Source organism: Carassius gibelio, chromosome B2 (assembly GCF_023724105.1).
Source record: "Carassius gibelio isolate Cgi1373 ecotype wild population from Czech Republic chromosome B2, carGib1.2-hapl.c, whole genome shotgun sequence".
Taxonomy (NCBI): domain Eukaryota; kingdom Metazoa; phylum Chordata; class Actinopteri; order Cypriniformes; family Cyprinidae; genus Carassius; species Carassius gibelio.
The window spans coordinates 4,043,921-4,067,726 of record NC_068397.1 but is presented as its reverse complement, the minus strand read 5'-3'; the positions used below and the strand labels follow the sequence as shown (position 1 = coordinate 4,067,726).

The window sequence follows — 23,806 nt, the reverse complement described above, 5'->3', positions numbered from 1 at the left end:
AGATGTGTATAAGAAACTGAAAAAAAGCACAAAATGTCAGGACATGACAAAACTTCTCCAGGCCCCAAAAATACCCTTAGAGTCAGAGTCAGGCTCTTGTTCCCACATGCTTTAAAACCACTACCATCATCCCAGTCCCAAAGAAGCCATCTCCATCCTGCTTCAATGACTACCGTCCTGTTGCACTTACCCCCATCCTCATGAAGTGCTTTGAACAGCTAGTCATGCACCACATCAAGTCTGCCCTCCCCCCTCCCTAGACCCCTTCCAGTTTGCATATCGGTCCAACCGGTCGACCGATGATGCCATTGCCACTGCCGTCCACTCAGCACTCACTCATCTGGACAAAAAGGATTCATATGTCAGAATGCTGTTCATAGACTTCAGTTCAGCATTCAACACAATCATCCCTCAACAGCTCATCTACAAACTGATTCAGCTGGGGCTCAACACTTCGCTGTGCAACTGGCTGTTGGACTTTCTGACTGGAAGACCTCAGGCAGTACGGGTCGGCAGCAAAACATCCAGCACCATCACACTGAACACTGGGGCCCCCCAAGGATGTGTGCTGAGCCCCCTCCTCTTCACTCTGCTGACCCATGACTGCACACGTCACACAACTCCAACCTCTTTATTAAGTTTGCAGATGACACGACTGTGGTGGGTCTCATTAGCAACAAAGATGAGACAAACTACAGGAGTGAGGTGAGCCGCCTGGCCAAGTGGTGCTGTTACAACAATCTGTCTCTGAACGTGGAGAAGACAAAGGAGATTGTTGTAGACTTCAGGAGAGCACACACTCAGCACGTTCCTCTGACCATCAGCGGTGCGACTGTGGAGAGAGTGAGCAGCACCAAGTTCCTGGGTGTGCACATCACAGAGGACCTCTCCTGGACTGAAAACACTGCAGCACTGGCCAAGAAATCACAACAGCGTCTCTACTTCCTCCGCAAACTGAGGAGAGCCAAAGCCCCACCCCCCATCATGTACACCTTCTACAGAAGCACCATCGAGAGCATCCTGTCGAGCTGCATCACTGTGTGGTATGGCGCCTCCAACTCGTCCTGCCTAAAGACTCTGCAATGCATAGTGAGAGCAGCCGAGAAGATCATTGGTGTCTCTCTCCCCTCCCTCCAGGACATTTATGGAACACGTCTCAGCCGCAAAGCCCTCTGCATCACAGGTGATCCCACCCACCCATCACACAGCTTCTTCAGCCTGCTACCATCAGGGAGGAGACTGCGGAGTCTCCAGGCCAGGACCAGTAAGCGTTGGAGGACTCGTTGAACATGTTGGACATGCACTTGGAGAGAAGGAGAAAATATCAGAATGTTGTCGAGATAGACGAAGATGAAAACATTGAGCATGTCCCGGAGGACATCGTTTAAGAGGGCCTGAAACACGGCAGGTGCGTTGACTAGACCGAACGGAAGAACCCGGTATTCTTGTGACCGAGTGACCGAGGGGCATATTAAAAGCGGTCTTAAACTTATCACCCTCCTTGATGCGCACGAGATGGTAGGCGTTACGGAGATCGAGTTTAGTAAAAATCTTTGCTCCCTGCAATAATTCAAAGGCAGATGACATCAGTGGTTAGGGATAGTGATTCTTAACAGTGATGTCATTCAGCCCTCGATAGTCTATGCAGGGACACAAAAGAACCGTCCTTCTTTTTAACAAAGAAAAAACCAGCGCCGGGTGGAGACGAGGATGGAACAATAGTACCCGCATTTAAAGATTAAGAGAGATAATTCTCAAGTGCCTCGCATTCAGGGACTGACAAGGAATAGAGTCTGCCGCTCGGAGGAGTGGTACCTGGGAGGAGGTCTATGCTACAGTCATACAGCCGATGAGGAGGAAGAGAGGTTGCCCGGGACTGACTGAAAACCTCCCTCAGATCAAGATACTCCTCCGGGACTCCAGACAAATCACCTGGCTCGACCTGTGAAACAGAGACAGAAGTGACAGGAGGGATGGAGATGGAGGGATTATGTTTGACCAGCCAGGGGTGTCCTAAAACCACCGGACAAAAAGGGGAAGAGAAAATTAAAAAAGAAATAGTCTCCGTATGGTTCCCCGAGACAGTGAGAGAGAGGATTCTTCCTTTGAATCCTAGGAAGTGAACTTCCATCTAAGGCAAAAAGGGGGTGGAGTCTCTTAAGTCTATGAGGGGAATACCATGTTCTAGAGCCCACGTCTCAAGTTTCCTTCAGCGCCAGAGTCTATAAGGGCAGAACAAAAGACTGAAGAGTCAGGCAAGTGGATAGAGATAGGAAAAGAGGTACATGATCCCAATGGAGAGTCCTTGGAGTAAGCACTCGCCAGTAGCCCTCCGTTCACTGGCGAGCCCTGACTTTTACTGGACATGTGCTGACAAAGTGGTTAGGGGCGGCACAGTACATGCACAGGCGATTTGTAATTCTGCGTTCTCGTTCCCTTGCAGAGATGTGCAGCCCTCCAAGCTGCATTGCCTCCGGCTCCAGACCAGCAGAGCGCGAAGTAGTGACATCGGGCGGAGCAGATAGCAGAGACGATTCCCGGCGCCCGGTGGCGTAACTTGAGTCACTTCTCTGTACGGATCACCGGATCGATAAGGGAGTCAAGACGAGCAGGCACCTCCTGAGCGAAGATCTCATCCTTGAGTTCAGGACAGAGTCCCTCCAGGAAGCGGGCTACCAAAGCTGGCTCATTCCAGCCACTAGTGGTAGCTAGAGTGCGGAATTTGATCAAGAAGTCCGCTGCAGAGTGCCCTCCCTGGGGAAGAATGAAAAGTAATCGTGAAGCCTCCTCTCCATAAGCCGAGCGATCGAAAACTCGGATCATTTCAGCCTTAAACTGGGAAAAATTTAACACACAGTCCGCGTCAACCTCCCAGTTAGCAGCTCCCCGTTCTCGGGCTCGTCCGGCAAGGAGTGAAATGACGAAGGCAACTCGAGCTCGATCAGTAGCGTAGGTCGAGAACTGCAGAGAGAAGACAACTTCACATTTCGTCAGGAAGGCGTGACATTGATTGGGCTCACTGGAGTAGCACGGAGGATTGTTTATCCGCGGTTCTGGCATCTTACGGTGATCCTGGGGAACGGGTGCTCCAGGACGCAGAAGATGGCAACGGGTGGAGAGGTCCGATACCTGAGAGGACAGGGACTCGATGGCCTGTCTTGCAGCAGAGAGCTCCTCCTGATGTCGACCCCTGAAAGGGGTTGCTGCTCACTGGGTCCATTTGGCCAGATTATTCTGTGATGTGTTGAGAGAAAGATGACCCAGGAGCGATATGCAGCAATACAGTCTTTAATTAACTGAATCAGAAGTCCAGAGGTAAGAACAGAAATCCTCAGAATGCAATAATTGACAATGAAAATCTTCCGGTTAAACAGCTGCCGGGAACTTAACGTAATTCCTCCATCTAGGCACCGGAGCGTCTCTGGTAGTCAAGGGTATCGTTAGAACGCCAGCCAACTCCGAGATCTCCAGGTGATCAGAAGGCAAAGAGTTACGGCATGTTTTCTAGGTACGACGTTCTCAATATAATTCATAATCCCACGTTTAAAACTGTGTACGCAGGTGGTCAAGTTAACGTGGTAACACTACATTATGCTTGTAGATAGTTTATAACTGTCTGTTACGAATTAAGATGTATAAAAAAGTAAGTGTTGTAATGGTTTTATCTGCATGAAGATGAATGGTAACAATACCGGCAATATACTGTTTACATCCTGGAAATGCATATGATTCAAGACTAATTGATGTTTTTTAATATTATGTAGGAATAAGTTATGTTATCTGATCACTAATTTGCTTTTGTATAGGCAAGCACATCTGAAGAACTGACCATGGTGCAACATGTTGCCAGCCAAAAGAAACTGAACAATGAAGACTTTGCGTCCGCACTACAAAAGTACAGAGATCTCGCTTGGGGCCAGAAGAGGAAGAGGAGGACCCTTCTGGAGCCAGATCAATTGTTAATGTGGAAGAGCCTATGGATTCCACATATGATCCAGATGACTCTGTCACAACCTTGACTGAGCCAACAGATGTGACGTAAGTGAAAAGACTATTTTGTTCAATTGTCAGTATTTGGCACATTCCTCTCTGTGGAAATAATGCTGCCCACACTGTGACTTCTTCAGAAAATGGAATAGTCAGCCAATTATACAAAGGTGCCTCTTTCTTCAAAGTTAAACAGGTAGGTTAGTGAGGATTTTACGGTCTAACCTATAATTTACTATTGCAAGTAATACCACAAAGATCAACCCTGAACATAAATAAATGAACATACTGTCCTTGAAGTCATGCTAAACGAAGGAATCCTCTTTTCTGACCTAAGATATTCCAGGCAATGAAACTGAAGGAGGAGCCTTGATCTCTTGAGGACACACAGTGTGACTTTTGGCAGCATTGTTACAGACAGGCACCCTCAAATACAAAAATACCTGTGGGAGGCCAACATCACACAGTATTACGATGTAGCTCCTGTCTGAGTATGTGTTGTTTATGTGCCTAATGACTATCATAGTCTCACAGACTGGTTATTTTTTTAAACAGATCAGTACAATTTTATTACAATGCATTATGATACAAAACCATACCTTTGACCAGAACTTCCTTTTTATTATATTGTGTTCAATAAACACAATGTATCTTTCTGCATGGCTGATTTACAGTTTGTTTGTTTATATTATTAGGAGTATCAACGAAACTGCTGAGGATTGCTCAGAACAAAGACTGCAGAAGTGGTATCGAAGTATAAAAAAAACACATATATTGGATTCTGAAAGATGTTGAAAACCTGAGCCCTCTTCATCACACCTCATCACTGGAGGCAATCCACAGCGTAATTCTGCGCTTTGCGCCAAAGAATGTTCTCTTTTCTTTCCTGGGAATGTTATGCAGGTAACTCAGTATAATTGGGAAAGGATTATATACACATTTTCAAACACGCAAGTGTGACCTAAGTAATGTTTAACCATTATTTCTTCGGTAGCACTTTATTTTACAGTCCTGTTCCTCATGTACATACTATGTACTCATTATAGTAATTACAATAACTAAGTAATAACTAGGTACTAACCCTGAACCTACCCCTAAACCTAACCTTACCCCATGTAGTTGTCTTGTGTTACCAGAACTTTCTTAAATAAATATACTGTAAGTACACTATAAGTACATGTTAGTACACATACTGTAAAATAAAGTGCAACCTCTTCTTCTCTATAGACTCTACCTGGCAGCCCTACATTATAATAAAAATGCTGGGCATCCCCAAGCCACGACAGCAGCTGGAGAGCCACTATTTAAGGTGGTTTACAGTGGTCAAAAAAAAAAAAACATGCTCTGCAAAGTCAGTGAAAGTAGAACCAACCTTCTGTGAGTGAAACCACTTCTATTTAAATGCAAAATAATCACTGTATGTACAGAAATATATTATCTGAAGCTGAACATAAATTTTGTATAATTTTATGAGACACCTTATAGACAGTTTTATAAACAAAACTATGTAGCTACAACACAAGTGAACAACACTACTTTTGAGTAAACTGAGAATAACAAAAAAAAAAAAAAAAAAAAAAATGCACAGAGTACTTGGACAACCTGTCTTTGAGGACGTTGTTGTGGACCCAAAACTTATATGGACGATATCCTGAAGCTCTCCATACCTGAGAATCTCACGTCCCAGTTTGACAAACCAGACAAACAGGTAGTGATAGACAGCTATGTGTCTAGGTTTAAATCAAGGACAGGTCTGAACCCTACATATTGTCCCTGAGCGTTAGCACCACACAGGAGGGCAGCACAACCCTGATTCTCCAGCCCAGAATACCCCAAAACCAGCTGAGGAAACTTCTGTATGCCAAAAACCTCTAAAGGCTGAGAAAATTCAACCATTTTTTCCTGTGAAAATGTATGTTATTTAATGTCATCATTTCATTTATTTTTGCTGTTACTGCATTTTCTTTTGTAAATAACTTATTCTCTGTGGAATTCAGTAAAAAAGTATTTCTGTCAATAAATGTTAGTAATGTTTTGTGTCTATTCATTATTTGGCATTTCATGCTGAATGGTAGGTTATGTGGTTATTAAAAATTACACTGCAGTTGATCAGTAACCCATAGTGTACTTTGCACTGCAGTCGCTTGTTACAACTTTTCATTTAGACCCTAAAGAATCATATTAAAATATATAAAATATATAAAAATGTCATTATAGGACTGCTTTAACTTCCCATTTACTGTTGAAGATTCATAACTTTGCATTCAATAGATGTTTGAAAGCAAAGCGGCAGATTCTGCATGAACCTCAAGTACATCTATTCCTGCAAGATTGGAAGTGTTGCAAAATAAGCTTGATTAACAGAACCAGGAATCGTTAATGATCATAAGTCTTGCAGTAAGTGTGTCAGCAGCGTAATGTACACTGGGTGTCTTTAACTGTCAGGAGGGAGGGCGCTCACTCAAGCAGGTCACATGGATGGAGCGGTGTGTGTGCGTGTGTGTGTGCGCACTCTTCAGGATGTTGGCAGACCAGTGCTCTCGCACATTTTCACCTCCCTTCCCCCAGCAGCTTCTTCTATTTATTTTTTTTTACCCCAATGATCAAAACAGCAGAGCGAAACAGCACAAAAGGAAGCTGCACAGCATCACTATACATTCAAGCAGAATGAAAGTCTTTGAGGAATAGGTGCGGACCACCTTGTCTAGCGCTGCATTGCATCAATTAAAGAAAGGCTGGTAACGGTCTCAGGAATTCAAACTGGGAATGAGGAAATGTCTGGATGAATGGCTAAACCGGGAGAGAAAATCCTCAATAAAATCTGCAGAAAATGAAAATTCTGCACCTCAAAGAGATGAGAAGCAAAGGAGTGGCAAACCACAGGAGGAGGAACAGACTAGAATGGCAGGAGCTATAAAAAGGTACAATGGCAGAGCACACTGCATCTATCTGCAACAGGACTGATGAACAGCAAGCATCTCTTTCAGTCCAAGAGAAAGGTACGTCAAACCAAACATCTGCACATTTCTATCCGAAGCGGTGCTGATGCGTTTCATTCTTTCCTGCAATCCAGGTTTCAAACATCTGCACATTTCTATCCGAAGCTGTGCTGATGCGTTTCATTATTTCCTGCAATCCAGGTTTCAAAGCCTGTTTGTGCTTTTTTTGATGATTTGGATGCGTTCAAGATTCTGCATGAAAATGCATTTCAGTCTCTTGGGGTTTACTTACAATTAGCTAGTGGAAACACAACGGCTGAATATAGATACAGCAGAGAAGGGAAAAGAAATAACACGGCCACCTTTGCCCATGTTTACAGCTGTTATTGAAAGAGGACTTTGACATTTTGAGAGCAGTCTCTGGTGTTTTTCTGAAGTATCCTGAAGTGCCACAATAGAAAATCATACAGGTTTGGACAATTATGACGGCAAGTAAATGACTGAATTCTCATTTTAGGATGAAAATGATGTTGCTACTAGCTGTAAACAGCAAAGGTGTCTTTTAATATAAAATGACCAATAAATAAAAAGAAATTCTAAAAACGGAACAAAAATAATGCAATACATCACCACTGTAACATTTAGTTTAGAGACCAATTCTCACGATCATTTAGTTGTTTATCGGCATCCTTATTATTAGAATACTGGCTGTTTATTAGTGCTTATTAAGCTCATATTATTCTCTTATTCTGCTGCATGACTATACTTTAGATTCCTCAGGGCTTGACACTTACCTTTTTCCCAAACGAACACATTTAGGAGCACATTAAAATATTTTTGGGGCACAATGCAAATTTTTCAAATTACGTGTTTTAGCTTGAGGTTTACATTTACAAACACAATTAATTAATTTATATAAAATAAAATAAAAAAAGTGTCCTCCTAACAGGTTAAATAGCTTTATTAAAGATCTTTTACTAAAAGACAGAAAATACAAAAAAGTATAAAGTAAACTAGTGTTAAAGTTCAAATGAACGATGAACAATAGGAAATGCTTCACAATAAGATCCAATTAGTTAACTTTAGTTAAAGCAGGTTAACATTAACTAACCATTTTAATTAATTGTTGCAGTAGTTTATATTACTTGTTAATGTTGGTTAATAAAAAAATACAATTATTTATTGTTAGTTCGTGTTAGCTCCATTAAATAATATTAACAGACACAACTTTGATTTTATAATGTATAAAAGTTTCAATTAATATGAATTAAGATCAATAAATGCAGTCACTGTTATCTCATGTTAACTAATGTTATCAATTCTACTGAATCAGTCCATGTTTTAGGTTAGATTAAAATAAAAGAAACAATTTAAGTCTTTAAGTATGAATTATTTGGTTCTTTGTTGAAGGCTAAAGGGAATAAAAATATAAATGACTTTTTGAAACAAAGTAGTGCAGCTGCTTTTTAGTTGATTAGCAGACGGAAAGTTACTGATATTAACAAGAAGCTCCTGGATAGTTTTCTTGCCGAACAAAACCTCTCTATACTGTGCATTACTGATTAAGATCAAAGGAATATTTCTTCCAAAAATATAAAATTCTGTTATTAACTTGCTCATGTCATTCCCAAATGACTTTAAACAGAAAACGTGATTTCTCAGAATTTCTTACAAAAATTGATTTTAATGTTTATGAAGAATGAGCCTTTCAAGATCCAAAATGGCAAATGGCACAAACAAAAAGTAAATAATTATTGCCCCAATTAAATTAATTTAATTTAGGTGCCATTGAAGTGATCCATATGATACACACAGACACCTGTTATTAATTCAGGGTTTTCACAGATACGATAAAAGTTAAATTTAAGACCTGTTAAGACTTTTTCAATACCACCTTATGTGAAATTTAAGAAATAAACCTGCTATGGAAAAACACATTATACAACACTCATGTGTGTGATGTGTTAAATGTAAAAATACAAACCATCATTGCGGTCATAAATGCCATTTATTAAGATATAACAAATAACATTTCATATCAGCAGACACTATTCCATACAAAATATCCACACAAAAGCACCGGATCAATGAGATTTTTGGTGGAGTAAGTAATTTATTCTGGAGCAATATTTTCATTAGTGTTCTATCAGCTTTCACATACTTAAGTCTGCATATTTTTTATATTTAATCCAGGATTTATTAAACTTTTTTAGGCCCTATTTTTTTTAAAAAACTCCATAACCTTTTTAAAATGTATACATCTGCATCATCTTTCCAATTCTTACAACTGACCAATAAATTCAATAAACACTATATGATGTTCTCGTAACAAGGTTCGGGAGGAGTGAGTAAGATACTTAGCCTAATCAACACAGGTGGACCACAATCTAGTAATCATTCCCACATTATAAATATCGCTGACTTACCTCTATCCACTGACGGTTAATCAGCATTCGGTTCGCTCTGTCTGTCATCTTATCACAGACCCAATTTTCCTTCCTACGAAGAGATCTGTAATGTTACTGGGGATTTTTTTTTTTCAGTTCTGCCACTTTTTGCCGGACCCATGATCACTACTACCTCGCCAAACCCAGCCGCCGAGCACCATTAAGCGTTATCACGACAGCTGCTCTTCTCGCCAAGCCACACGATGTGGCCAATAGACCGTGCAAGACCAGGCTCTCCCCGAGCAGCAACAAACCAGCCTGGGCCGCACCCCAGTTCTCACTGCAGACCGAGCGTCGTAAGTCAATAAATTTTTCAGGTGAAGACGCTTAATGCAGGTTTCACGGCTAAAGTTTGTTAAAGACGTTATGACGTAATTCTGTCAGATAATGATGCCATTTTTACCAAGAAGCCAAGGCATTTTTTCAAGGCAAGTCATCCACACTGAAATGTCTGAAGACATTACGTTTGCCTTACTGTGCAAGTTTAAACCTCACTGAGATGACCAACATAAGTTGCATGCAATTATTCTGGCAGGACTAATTTATTAAGGGACATATTTCACCATTTACCTGCGTGATCACTCAGAATTTATCTAAAACACAACTACCATTGCGTTTTGCCACAGGACAGCAAGTGTGAGTAAAATTTATGTTGTCTTTTCAGGACTGTAATACGAAAAAGCATGCAAAGTAAATATCTTTAGAAACCGCTTGAAAGTGAATAGCACATAACTGTTATTATCGTTACGGTTATAATCATGTCTATTGATACAATGTTTTACAAGACTAAACATGCTTCATCGTTTTCAAAACCCACAGTCCATACTACAACGTGAAAAAAGCATTCCAAATGTATCCATTCTGGAGACAAGCCAGTAGGCCAAAATGAGAGGAAAACATAGTTTTTCAGCAGGAACGTAATAATGCGGACAAGGCTTGAGGAATTGTCAACTAGCAACCAATTGCTAAGCTGGCAACACAGTAGGCTACCCAGGCATTTTTTTAGCTTGCCCCATCAATTGTTACTAACAGTTCTACTTTTCCTGCAGCCAACAACTACAGCAGCCGAAGCAAGCTCCACGGGTGGCCCTAGCAGCTATCTCTCCTCCTCCTTTCCTGCTCCCATTTACTTCAGCCTATCCATGTTAACTCAAAACAATGATCTACCATAGCCAACCCTCTTTAACAGCCCCATCTATCCATCGATAACTGCCAATCCTCACTCCAGCCATCCCAGCAGTGTCTGCTCCTGCAGGAGCCTTTTCCGTATCTCCCCACTGCCGCAGCAATGTCTGCTCCCGCAGGAGCCTTTTCAGTATCTCCCCACTGCTGCAGCAGTGTGTGCTCCCACAGCCTTTTCCTGTATTCCCTCACTGCCGCAGAAGTGTCTGCTCCCGCAGGAGCCTTTTCCCGTATTCCCTCACTGCCGCAGCAATGTTTGCTCCCACAGGAGCCTTTTCTGTATCTTCCCACTGCCGCAGCAATGTCTGCTCCCACAGAAGCCTTTTCAGTATCTCCCCACTGCTGCAGCAGTGTGTGCTCCCACAGGAGCCTTTTCCCGTATTCCCTCACTGCCGCAGAAGTGTCTGCTCCCGCAGGAGCCTTTTCCCGTATTCCCTCACTGCCGCAGAAGTGTCTGCTCCCGCAGGAGCCTTTTCCCGTATTCCCTCACTGCCGCAGAAGTGTCTGCTCCCGCAGGAGCCTTTTCCCGTATTCCCTCACTGCCGCAGCAATGTCTGCTCCCGCAGGAGCCTTTTCAGTATCTCCCCACTGCTGCAGCAGTGTGTGCTCCCGCAGGAGCCTTTTCCCGTATTCCCTCACTGCCAAAGAAGTGTCTGCTCCCGCAGGAGCCTTTTCCCGTATTCCCTCACTGCCGCAGAAGTGTCTGCTCCCGCAGGAGCCTTTTCTTTATCTCCCCACTGCCGCAGCAGCGACTGCTCCCGCAGGAGTCTCTATCTATATTTCTCTACTGCCGCAGCAGCGTCTGCTCCCTGGGAGCCCCTATCTATATTTTTTCACTACTGCAGCAGTGTCCATATCTCTTTTCTGCATTTTCCCAACTGCCGTAGCAGTAGTTGCTCCCGCAGGAGCCCTTTTCCATCCTTCCCTACTGCCGTTGCAGTTCTCGCTCCCACAGGAGTATATATATATATATATATATACAAAAACAGCTCGACACTACTCTCGTAAAACAATTATTTATACTGTTCCATGGAACAAACTTAAAGTAATGAATCACTAACAATCAAATGTACATGCTCATATCAAAATTCTTCAAGGGCTCAAACGTCTCGACAATAGTTTCTAGATGCCACTGTACAACCTAATCCTCATTTTGTTAGACATTTAATTTAAATGTACACCATCTTTAATATTGGACAATTTTTTACTGCAGGCATGCTACAGCAATCATAAGTCCTTGAATGGGACCTCAAATGTCGCCATTTTTTTTAATTACGTTTCAGCTATTCACTGAAATAATCTGTTCAGATTTCCCCTATAGGGGAGAAAAAAAAATTGCTGATCACGATTTATTTTGAAGCCCCGCCTTCTCGGTTTCTCATAAGCCCACTGGAGTGGTTAATCTGAAAATTCCGGGATAAGAAACTCTTAATCAATCCATCAGCTCCATATAATTTGCTGTTTAAAAGCATATTCACCTCGATGGCTCTTGAAAAAATTATCTCTCCCAACCGTAGAAAAACGATCATGCAATCAATATGGAGAGAGAGAGAAAAAACAGAAAATAATAATAATAATCTCTAAACTCTTGGCTGGGAAAGGATGACATTGCCTCTGCTTTAAGCTATGCCCATGCATCCGGATTCATAGCACTTATTCAAGGTACACTGACAGAACAGGAAATTCTATTTCGTCGTACACTTAACTCCCAGTTAGTCAACCTAAACATTACCCTTTTATGATCGGCAAGACTTACACATCTGGTGCCGTGAGTATTGAGCTCCCACCAGATGCTGGCGAGAGCCTCCCGGCCAGACATCTTTACTTTTCTACTCTACAGCCAGCGAGGCTTACCTGTTCGATGCGTGTGCTCCCATCAGACGTCGGTGAGAGCCTCCAGGCTAGGTAACCTTACCTTTTCCTTCCTACGGCCGGCGAGACTTACCCATTCGACGTGTGTGCTCCCATCAAATGCCGGTGAGAGCCTCCCGACCACACAACTTACCTTTCCTTCTACACCAGGAGAGGTTTACCCATTTGATGCCATGAGTAAGATTCTCCCATTGAATGTCGGCGAGAACCTCCCGGCTAGACAAACTTACCTTTTCCATCCTTCGGCCAGCGAGACTTACCCATTCAATGTGTGTGCTCCCATTGGATGCCGGAGAGACAACCTTTCCTTTCCTTTTTACAGCAACCAAGCTGTCATTGTGCACTATCCACCCCCCGCGGGAGGCCAGCAAGAACCTCCTTTCCCATTCTACAGTCATTGAGGCTTTCCCGTCCGATGCTGCGAGTACAAGCTCCCATCGGACGTTGACGGGAGCCTCACGACCACCCAAACTTACCTTTTCCATCCTAAACTTACCTTTTCCATCCATCCCCAGCTGATACAGCGAGCACAAAGTTCCTGTTGGATGCTGGTGAGAGCCTCCTGGCCACACTACTTTACCTTTCTGTCTTTCATCTGGAGAGGCTTACCCATTCGATGCCGTGAGTACAAGCTCCTGGCGGATGTCGGCGAGTTTCCCGGCTAGACAAACTCACAATTTCCTTTTCTATGGTTAGAGAGGCTTACCCATTCGATCGTGTGTGCTCCCGCCGTTAGACGGGGAAGGAGGGGTACTCTAGGTTCGGGCCATTCCCGAGCTCGGAGCCCTTCCCCAGACAGCACGCCAAATATGCATACCATACCTCAGCTAATTATATGCACGCGTGAACTCGTGAAAGGGCTGTTACAGTCAAATTAAATAATTTACACAGCAATATCACAACAGCAAATAAATATTGTTACGAGATTAATGTTTAAAATACATTTGAGTATACTAATTTAAAATGCTGCTATGGTGCAAACAGTGTTAATTTCGTCAACAAAGATGAGGATGAACAATATTTGTAAACGCTACTAAAAGCTAAAACTAATAAATGATAAAAACAATGGTGAAATTTTTGCCGCATCTCCATTAAAAAGACGATAATGCTATTTGGGGACTAACGGACATTAAAAAAACATCCTATAGGCTACTGTCTTGTCTTTCAAAAAGTGTTTCCCTGTCACTGGATTGCAATTGGATAAGGTGTGTTCGCATATCTAATCTCAGTATGTCAGCCGGAGTGGATCGATAGCCAACCCATGAAGATTTAAGTTTCTCTTTCCACGATCCTTAACACACAGGGGAGCATCTTCGTAATCCAGCCAAAACCTTGTCCTAACCAAACAATGCGACAAGATTCCAGTCACAAGCAATTTGGCTGTCCATACAACACATTGCACAACACCGTGATGCAAGAGGATCACTTAAATCACAGCCATTCAGAAGTGAGAAGCACACTGCAAACCCAACGAAATGGAAAAGCTTATAATCTAATGAATAAATAAGAAATCTTTTTAAAATTGTTAAAACTACATACTGAGTGACGGACACCATCTTTGTCACACAGTTTTTAATTTATTTTCAAGATCTGAGGAAAAATATCTATTGTTGCTTTCAGTATGACTATAAATGTCACGCAGTGACACTCAGGGCCCTATTTTAACGATCTGAAATGCAAGTGTCAAAGCGCAAGTAAGTTTGTGGGCGGGTCTCGGCGCTGTTGCTATTTTCCCGGCGGGATAAATGGCTCTTAACTCCGGCGCAAATCTAAAATGGGTTGGTCTGAAGTAGCTTCATTATTCATAGGTGTGGTTTGGGCGTAACGTGAAATAAACCAATCAGAGCGTCATCCAACATTCCCTTTAAAAGCAGGTGCGCAAGTTCCATTATGGATTGCTATTATTATGGCGTATTTACCAGGCGCACGCCAGGAGCGGTACACAGCCGAGGAGACTGATGTTCTTGTAAGAGCAGTGAAAGACAGAGAAGTTGTGTTGTATGGGGATGGGAGAAAGCCACCCAAAATAGCGTCGGTTAAACAGGCGTGGGAGCAAATAGCCACAATTTGTCAGATGTCCTTATATACATATATGTCTTGCCACTATTGGACAAAAAGGTCTGATCCTTAATTACTACAATTAGCCTGAATAATCTGTAAGCTATAGATTTATGCATATTTTTTCACATCTTCGTGGCACACCACAATGATTTCCGTCATCTCATGTGTTAATATTTTCTTAGTGTAACAATTTATGATTTGCAAAAATAACTGTTGCATCTGTGTAGATTACATGAGCAAAGTGTATGCGTGTTGTGCACGCTATACATTATGGTCAAGCATGCGCCCTTAAAATAGACTAGGGTTTTTTCTGGTCAGTGGCGCAATTGTTTAATGGAACAGCAAAATAGCACCAGGGATTGTTTGCGCCGGAACACGCCTCCTTTTTTGCGCTGAACCGCCCAGGGAGCGCAAGTTCATTCACTAGTTTAGCGATGTGCTTCTGTGAAGGGAAAAGCGCGCTTTGCGCAGGTGCAAAATAGGAATGACACATGCATCGGTGTACAAAGTCAATTGCGCTGGGTGCAAGATAGGGCCCTCAAACTCACACTAGACACTTTTAACATTAAATAATGCACATAATACCCGATATTATAACCATCGTAGTTTGTGGTCTACAAAATCTAAAGAGAGTTACTGCCCTTAGGGCTATCAGGCATTATTTACAGTAATTCAACCTAGCCATACTTCCAGCTACCAAAAAGAATGTAGCACACCAAGATCCATGTACAATCATGCAAATGGAAATATGCACAAAATATTAAATCCATTATATACAAATTGAAACATTTTCTTCAGTAGCAATACATAAAAAAATTGTTCCCATTTTTATTTGCAGGTTTCCACCTATCTGGACTTGCTGTTTTCTTTGGGAGGCCTGACAAATCCAAAGAACCCAAAGAGAGATCATGCGATGGAAGCGGAGGCACAGATACTGCAGTGTGGCCCTTTTCCTCATAGTGCTCATGTTTGCTGGAGGCCTCGTTTTTCAGGGTCAATGGCCTTGTCATTTCACCAAGGAGATGTTTGCTGCTCAAGAACTCCAAACCATGAAAACCTTCTCCAACTTAACCATGATGAATCCAACCAAGTTGCGGGAGCTTGAAGAGTTCCCTTCACCATTAAATTCAAAAGAAAATGTAATCTCAGTTTTGGATGAAAGTTTGCAGCAGGGTTTGGAAAGCTCCTTTCTTTCGAACATCAGTTCGAGTGAAGAAATGAGAGTGGCAAGGATACTTAAAGAGGAGCCTTATGAGTACATCCTCAACGAGCCAAACGCATGTCTGCAGCGAGCTCCTTTCTTAGTGCTTTTGATTGAGGTTGAGCCCAAGGAAATAGACGCAAGGGATGCCATCAGGAAAACGTGGGCCAATGAAAGTGTGGCTGGGGGTTTGGGTTTCATCCGTCTTTTTTTCATAGGTGTTAATAAAGACACCCAAATAGATGGCAGCATACTGCAGCACACAATAGAGGAAGAAAGTCATCGATATCATGATATCGTTCAGCAAGATTACAGGGATACTTACAAAAACCTTACCCTGAAAACACTGATGGGGATGTACTGGATTACAAAGTACTGTCCAGAGGCCAAATATGTCATGAAGACAGACAGTGACATGTTTGTCAACACTGAATATCTCATAGAAAAACTCCTAAAGACCAAAGGGCAACCAACACAGAAGTATTTCACAGGTACTCACATGTCACATATGCCCCCAAACCGAAACAAAGAGAGTAAATGGTACATGCCTGAAGAAGTGTACCCTGGTAGGCGATTCCCCACCTTTTGCTCTGGGACTGGGTACGTCTTCTCAGGCGACGTGGCCCAAAGGATATACGTGACATCTCTGACCATACCCAGACTGCACTTAGAGGATGTTTACGTGGGTATATGTCTAGCTAAACTAAAGATAGAGCCAACGCCACCACCAAATGAAAATCTGTTCAATCACTGGCGAGTGCCCTACTCTAGCTGTAGGTACAGCAACCTGATCACCTCTCATGGGTTTCACCCCAATGAAATCATCCAGTACTGGCAGCACCTGCAGAGCAACAAGCACAATCCCTGCAAAACGACTGGGTAGAAAGTTCAATAAACAAAAGTTCAAAAAATTAAAAATTTGTTCTGCTTTGGAGGTTTTATCATCAAGTTAAAAATACCTGTGACATTTCACGTTCTTCCAAATACAACAGATTAAAGTTCTTGTTTCTGGACAACCTTACCTGGGCTTTTTTGATTATCTTTTTTTTTTCTTTTTTAATTACTGTAATCTTAATGATCTTCACAAGCCTGCCTGTTTGAATGGGTATAAAATATTCAGTTAAGAAGAAACTGATGAAACTGAGAAAAATTAAATCCAGAGGAACTGTAGCAACATCTTCAGGACATTTTAAGAAACCTGCCTTCAAAGCTACAGTACTGTGAGAAGTTTTAGGTTGTGTAAATATGTTGTAGAAAAGGATGCTTTCAAAAATACTGTTATAAATGGATTTTATGAATCAATTAACTTCTATTAACTAAATCAAATCAATATTTGGTGTGACAAACCCTGCATTTAAAACAGCTTTTGTCCAGGTACATTTGCACATTGTTTTTCAGGTAGTTTTGGAGAAAGGTTTCTTCAAACGTCTTTGAGATATGACCAAAGTTCTTCTGGATTAAGTTTGTCTCCGTTTTATCCGTTTCTTCATGTGATCACAGACAGATTTGATGATGGTGAGATCTAATCTCTGTGTGCAGCACCGGATGTTTACAGACTGCTTGTGCATTCAAAAATCTCACTTGATTATTATTAAAATTAAATGGCAAAATGAATGTTTGGAAATGTAAACTGATATTTTCTACTGACACACTACAGAAAAATATATAAATAACTGGCCAAACACCATTCTTTGGGGTGAAAATACTAACGTGCCTAAGACTTTTGCACAGTAGTGCATGTATAACGTAGGTATAATTAAATTAAGTATATTTAAATAAGTATAATTAAAGGATGCTTTCATATGTGTTAAGGGCTAGATTGTCGCTGGAGGAAACAGCTGTGGTGTGATGTGGTGAGTGGTGAACGGAAAGAAAACTTTACAGTAGATGAGAAACCGATGCTCCCTAGTGACCTTTTATAAACCGTATTTGAATAATATCTATTGGCTAAACAGAAGTCAAACAGAAGTTTACTGTGCAAAGATGCATTTACTCTCAAAATCCAAAATATTTTACATTACAAGCAAGTACTCATTGCTGGACAGTGGATTACTTGCAAATTGTAGTCTGTTACTGATTACAAATTACATGAGAGAAGTTATAGTTTGTAACCTATTCTATTGGATTACACATTTGGTAATGTATTCTAACTACTTTGATTGCGTTTAGATTACTTTTGACCTAAGCTCATATCTGTTCTTTGTTATTAAGACCATGAAGTACATTAAACATTACAGTATGCCAGGGTTTCCCAAACTGGGGTTCATGTTTAAACTGCAGAGGGTTTGTTGTGAGTTGATGCTTTATTTATTAACTAGTAAAAATGACAAATTAAACTTATTACCAAAATTAAACACCTGAGAATGAATATTTGAAATATATATAATATATATATATATATATATATATATATATATATATATATATATATATATATATATATATATATATATATATGAAGTGACATGTTTGTGAACACTGAATATCTCAGAGAAAACTCCTAAAGAGCAACATCTCCTAAAAACACCTGCAGAGCAACAAGCACAATCCCTGCCAAACGACTGGGTAGAAGGTTTTATCATCAATTTGTGATGTTTCACGCACAGTGAAAACCTTTTGGAGGTTTAAAGCACAGAGTGAAGCACAGGAGGCTTCTGGAAAACCTTAACTATGTTTTTTTTATTTGATTTTCACAACTGTATTCTTTATGATTGGTCATCATTACAAATCTGAATGATTAAATTGGTATAAAACATAAGTTGTTTTAAAAATGAATTCTTATGATAAATAGGATTTTAAACATGCAGCAGAATAGGTCTTTAAAGGGATAGTTCACCCAAAAATGAAAATTATGTCATTAATTACTCACCCTCATGTCATTCCAAACCTGGAAGACCTTTGTTCATCTTCGAAACATAAATTAAGATATTTTGATGACATCTGCTTTTTGAGCCTCTATAGACAGCTAGGGTCCTACCACATTCAAGGCACAGAAAGGTACCAAGAACATTGTAAAAAAATAGTCCATGTGACATCAGAAAAAAACTTAAAGGTGTTTACTCTTGCTTTTAGAAAAATTGTACATTCATGCCTTCAGATTAGTCCATTACAGTGTTATTTTCATTAACAAATAATTTTTGTCATAATATTCGCCAACATTTTCTTCACAGATGAAAACGAGACCATAACAAACCAACTTGGAGTGGAAAATTACATACAAAATCTTTATTGGCCAAATAACGTTTGGCACCATCTTACGCATGCGTAAACATACTATACTTGGGTGCTGCATGCTATTTCACTCAGATTTCATGATCTAAAGAAACGCTATCAAAATACAGAATGGCCCGACCGCGTACGCATACTGCTCCGGGGTGGACCATAGATCCTTGTTCGCAAAAGTAACGGCTCCACAAAGTTTTTCCTGATTTCTTGCACTTGAGTGGGGGAGAGTGAGCGAAGTGGGGAAACTCCAGCACAGCACTGTTCTCATAGTCCATGTCACTGGAGCATTTAAGTGACGTATGAAAGGGAACCTGTTCTTCCTTCCTGGTATTGTAACACTTTTACAAACTGTGCTATAAAGTTCTCTCACAGGTGAAAGAAATGTGATGTATTGCAGTAATGTTGTCTCTGGTCATCTGGTGTGCATGTGCATTCAGGGGGCATGGCTTTGGACGGTGTTGCGCAGGGAGTGAGGGACATGCACTTTCAGTGCTATCAGGCTAAAGTTAGCATTTTCTGACATCTCCTACTGCTCCTTTTAAGTGAGTATAATCAGTAGGGAGAACTTGTATTAGTACATGCATCCGTGCATTCGGTTTTAAAGGGATAGCAGCCTAATTTAGTGCTATTTTCAGAGTCATTGATGTTAATCATGGAACAAAAACAATCACTCACTACTCAAAAACTGAATCACTTTATTAGCCCTAAAGATTAATCTGAATTTATTTATAGAAATGCTGTCCTTGGATGAGACGTTAAACTGAGGTCCTAACTCTCTGTGGTAAAATGGTAAAAATCACAAGGATGTCTTTCGAAAATAGCGTGTGACCTCGGCATCCTGGCCAAATTTGCCCATATCGGCTGACTGGCTTCATCACTTGGTCTCCTCTCCACCAATAAGCTGTTGTGTGGTGGTAGTTCTGGGGCACTATGGCTGCCATCCCATCATCCAGGTGGATGCTGCACACTGGTGGTGGGTGAGGAGATCCCTTTCACAATGTAAAGCGATTTGAGTGCCTAGAAATGTGCTCTTTAAAATATTATGAATTATAATAAATGTCTGCTTGAAAGAATTAAGAATATGGTAAACAAGTTATATAATCTAATAAAGCCTATATTATCATTGGTATTTAATTGAAAAGAAAACCATGTTCTTGTTCTTTATGAGAAGTGATTTACATAAAGGCATGTTGTGTATCACTGCAGTTTACATTTACATTTAATTATTTAGGAGACGCTTTTATCCAAAGCGACTTACAAATGAGAACAACAGAAGCAATCAGATCAGCAAGAGAACAACAGTTTACAAGTGCCATGACAAGTCTCAGTTAGTCTAGTACAGAACACATAGCCAGGTTTTTTTTTTTTTTATGAAAGACAAGAAAAGAAAGAAAAGTGCTAGTATTAGTTGGTTAAGAGCTGGCGAAAAAGATAGGTCTTTAGATGTTTCTTGAAAATGAGTAGAGATTGGGAGGTCATTCCACCAGCCGGGCAAAGTCCAGGAAAAGATCCGTGAGAGTGATTTTGAACTTCTTTGGGATGGCACCACAAGGCGTCATTCACTTGCAAAGTGCAAACTTCTGGAGGGCACATAAGATTGAACTAGTGAGTTTAGGTATGTTGGTGCCGTGCCAGTGGTCGTCTTGTAGGCAAGCATCAGTGTCTTGAATTTGATGCGAGCGGCTACTGGTAGCCAGTGTAATCTGATGAGGAGAGGAGTTAACGTGAGCTTTTTTGGCTCATTGAAGACAACCCTCGCTGCCGCATTCTGGATCAATTGCAGAGGCTTGACAGTACATGAAGGAAGGCCCGCCAGGAGAGCATTACAATAGTCCAGTCTGGAGAGAACAAGAGCTTGGACAAGAAGTTGGTTGGCTTGCTCTGACAAGAAGGGTCTAATCTTCCTTATGTTGTATCTATCGTAAAACGTATCATTAATAGTTTTTAAATTATGCAGTTTTCCCTATTATATCCCTATTATCCCTCTGTGTTCCACTTTTGGCACACGTGCCATAGGTTACCCACCCCAGCATCATCTTTTCTAGATTTTGGCCAAATGTAGGCTAATAAACAAAACAAAAATCTATGAACACTTTAAAAGACATTAAAGTATCTTAACATATATTTAAAAATGTTTGCTGCATTGTTAAAACATGCTACTTGTATCAGATTGCGCTTAGTGAAAAAGAAAACGTTACGGATGTAACTTTGGTTCCCTAAATAGGGAACGAGATACTGTGACAGTTGTTGCTATGGGAACACCTTCGGTGTGACGAATGTCTGAAGCCCTCATACCATCACGCCAATTGGTATGCTCATATCAGTGTGCTGTGCACAGTTTCATCTGATTTTACATGAAGGAAGTGCTATCGAAGGTACAGAACGGCCAGCATTGCAGCATCTTGTTCCCTATTCAGGGTTTAATAGGTTCACTTCAATGATGCGACAGCAGTCACTATGGGAACGCTATACCATGACGCCTGATGTACCTCGGATAGCTGGAAGACCAGGGAAAGCGTTTGCTCAAGCGAAAAGACCCAGGAGCAAAGTCCCAAAACCATTCAAGCTGGCGGTTATCAAGCCTCTTATTAAGAAACCAAAACTAGATCCTAGTGTACTGGCAAATTATAGGCCTATTTCAAATCTTCCATTTGTCTAAAATTTTAGAAAAAGTTGTGTCTGCTCAATTGAGCACCTTCCTGGATAAAAATGATCTGTATGAAGAATTTCAGTCAGGTTTTAGGCCCCACCATAGCACAGAAACTGCACTTGTTAAAATTACAAATGACCTGCTTCTTGCGTCAGATCAAGGCTGCATCTCATTTCTAGTCTTACCTGATCTTAGTGCTGCGTTCGACACCATAGATCATGACATACTCATAGATCGATTACAGAACTATACAGGTATTCAAGGGCAGGCTCTAAGATGGTTAAAATCCTACCTGTCCGATTGCTACCATTTTGTTTACTTAAATGGGGAGTCATCTCATTTATCATCAGTAAAATATGGAGTGCCACAAGGATCCGTCCTAGGTCCCCTTCTATTTTCAATATACATGTTGCCCCTTGGTAATATTATTAGAAAATAAGGAATTAGCTTCCACTGTTATGCTGATGATACTCAGCTATATATCTCAACGAGACCAGATGAAACTTCCCAATTATCTAAGCTAACAGAGTGTGTTAAAAATGTAAAAGATTGGATGACAAATAATTTTCTCCAATTAAATTCGGATAAGACAGAGATACTAATTATTGGACCAAAAAACACTACACAGAATCTTGTAGATTACAATCTGCAACTAGACGGATGTGCTGTTACTTCCTCTACAGTCAGAAATCTGGGTGTCATATTAGACAGCAATTTGTCTTTTGAAAATCATATTTCCAATGTTACAAAAACTGCATTTTTCCATCTTAGAAACATTGGCAAGCTACGAAACATGTTATCTGTTTCTGATGCAGAAAAGCTAGTTCATGCATTCATGACCTCTTGACTGGACTATTGTAATGCACTTCTAGGTGGTTGTCCTGCTTTGTCAATAAACAAGCTACAGGTAGTCCAAAATGCAGCAGCTAGAGTCCTTACGAGGTCAAGAAAATATGATCATATTACCCCAATTTTACAGTCTCTGCACTGGCTACCTATTAAGTTCCGTATCAGTTACAAATTATCATTACGTACCTATAAGGCCCTAAATGGTTTAGCTCCTGCGTACCTAACTAGCCTTCTACCACGTTACAACCCATCACGCACCCTAAGGTCACAAAACGCTGGACTTTTGGCAGTTCCTAGGATAGCAAAGTCCACTAAAGGAGGTAGAGCTTTCTCACATTTGGCTCCCAAACTCTGGAATAGCCTTCCTGATAATGTTCGGGGTTCAGACACACTCTCTCTGTTTAAATATAGATTAAAAACACATCTCTTTAACCAAGCATTCGAATAATGTATCTTTTATTTGTGAGTGTAGTTGCATCTGATCAAAGGTGCATTTTTATTCATTAGCTTGGGTTAAACTAATTTTACTTTGTTGGATCAGGAGCCATGCTAATGATGTCTCTATTTTGTTTCTATGTTTCGCCACGGGATAAGCTCCAGTCTGGATTCAGAACACCTGAGAAGAGATGATGCTGACCCTCAGAGGACCTCAGATGATGCTAACCCTGAATAAACAAACAGAACTAACAATTATTGCTAAATGTGTGACTGAATCATATAATAACTTAATTAATAATATTGATAGTTCATCGTCTAGCTGACTACGTCTTGTATTATTATTATTATTTAAATTTTTTCTAAAATCCTGTCAAATGTGCACAAACTACTAGCTACTACTAAATATTGTAGAAACATAATTTTCTGTGAAGTTGCTTTTTAACGATTTGTTTTGTAAAAAGCGCTATACAAATAAACTTGAATTGAATTGAACCTCAAATCCTACCTGGTAACCCATCAAAGAAATCATGATCAGTTGTCTACAGAGCTCACCCAGTGTACCCAAATCACCAACTCATTGTGTGCAACTGTAAAAAGCTTACAAACTGAACTGATAGAAGACTCAAAGCAGGAGAAACAAATGACTGACCTGCAGACAATAGATTACTCACCTTTACCTCTTAACACTCCAGTTTCAGCTGTATCACCAGTGAACGCTCCTTTACTTCCTGCTCCTGTTGTAAAAAGTGATCATCTTAATATTACATTTCCTTCTTTTGGGAGACAGTCAGATGGACATGGACCCCTTGCTCTAACTAACTTGATGTCAGGATTTCTTAGCGTTACATCCTCTTACTGATGCTGACATTCTGGCCACTTTGCGCACTGTCCTTTACGGTACTGCCCGGGGCTTGTGGGAAGTTGCACGATCCTCAATAACCACGTGGGAAGAATT

General features: G+C 40.9%; 2 protein-coding genes across 7 annotated transcripts in view; one reads left to right on the top strand and one right to left on the bottom strand.

The window, feature by feature from the left end:
• The window catches only part of LOC127950968 (parafibromin), a 150,304-nt gene that overhangs the window by 7,626 nt on the left and 118,872 nt on the right, over positions 1–23,806 (bottom strand). The gene's annotated exons all lie outside the window — the stretch shown is intronic.
• LOC127950970 (beta-1,3-galactosyltransferase 2) overlaps positions 6,519–23,806 on the top strand; it is a 115,843-nt gene continuing 98,555 nt past the window's right edge. Inside the window, exons 1-2 of one of the 5 annotated variants that reach the window (XM_052548459.1) lie at positions 6,519–6,986; positions 15,327–15,907. In XM_052548459.1, the coding sequence (XP_052404419.1) occupies positions 15,397–15,907 (511 nt within the window). In that variant the 5' untranslated portion in view covers positions 6,519–6,986; positions 15,327–15,396. The remainder of the gene's footprint in view (positions 6,987–15,326; positions 15,908–23,806) is intronic. The other 4 variants (XM_052548461.1, XM_052548453.1, XM_052548458.1 and 1 more) reach the window with 4 other exon arrangements.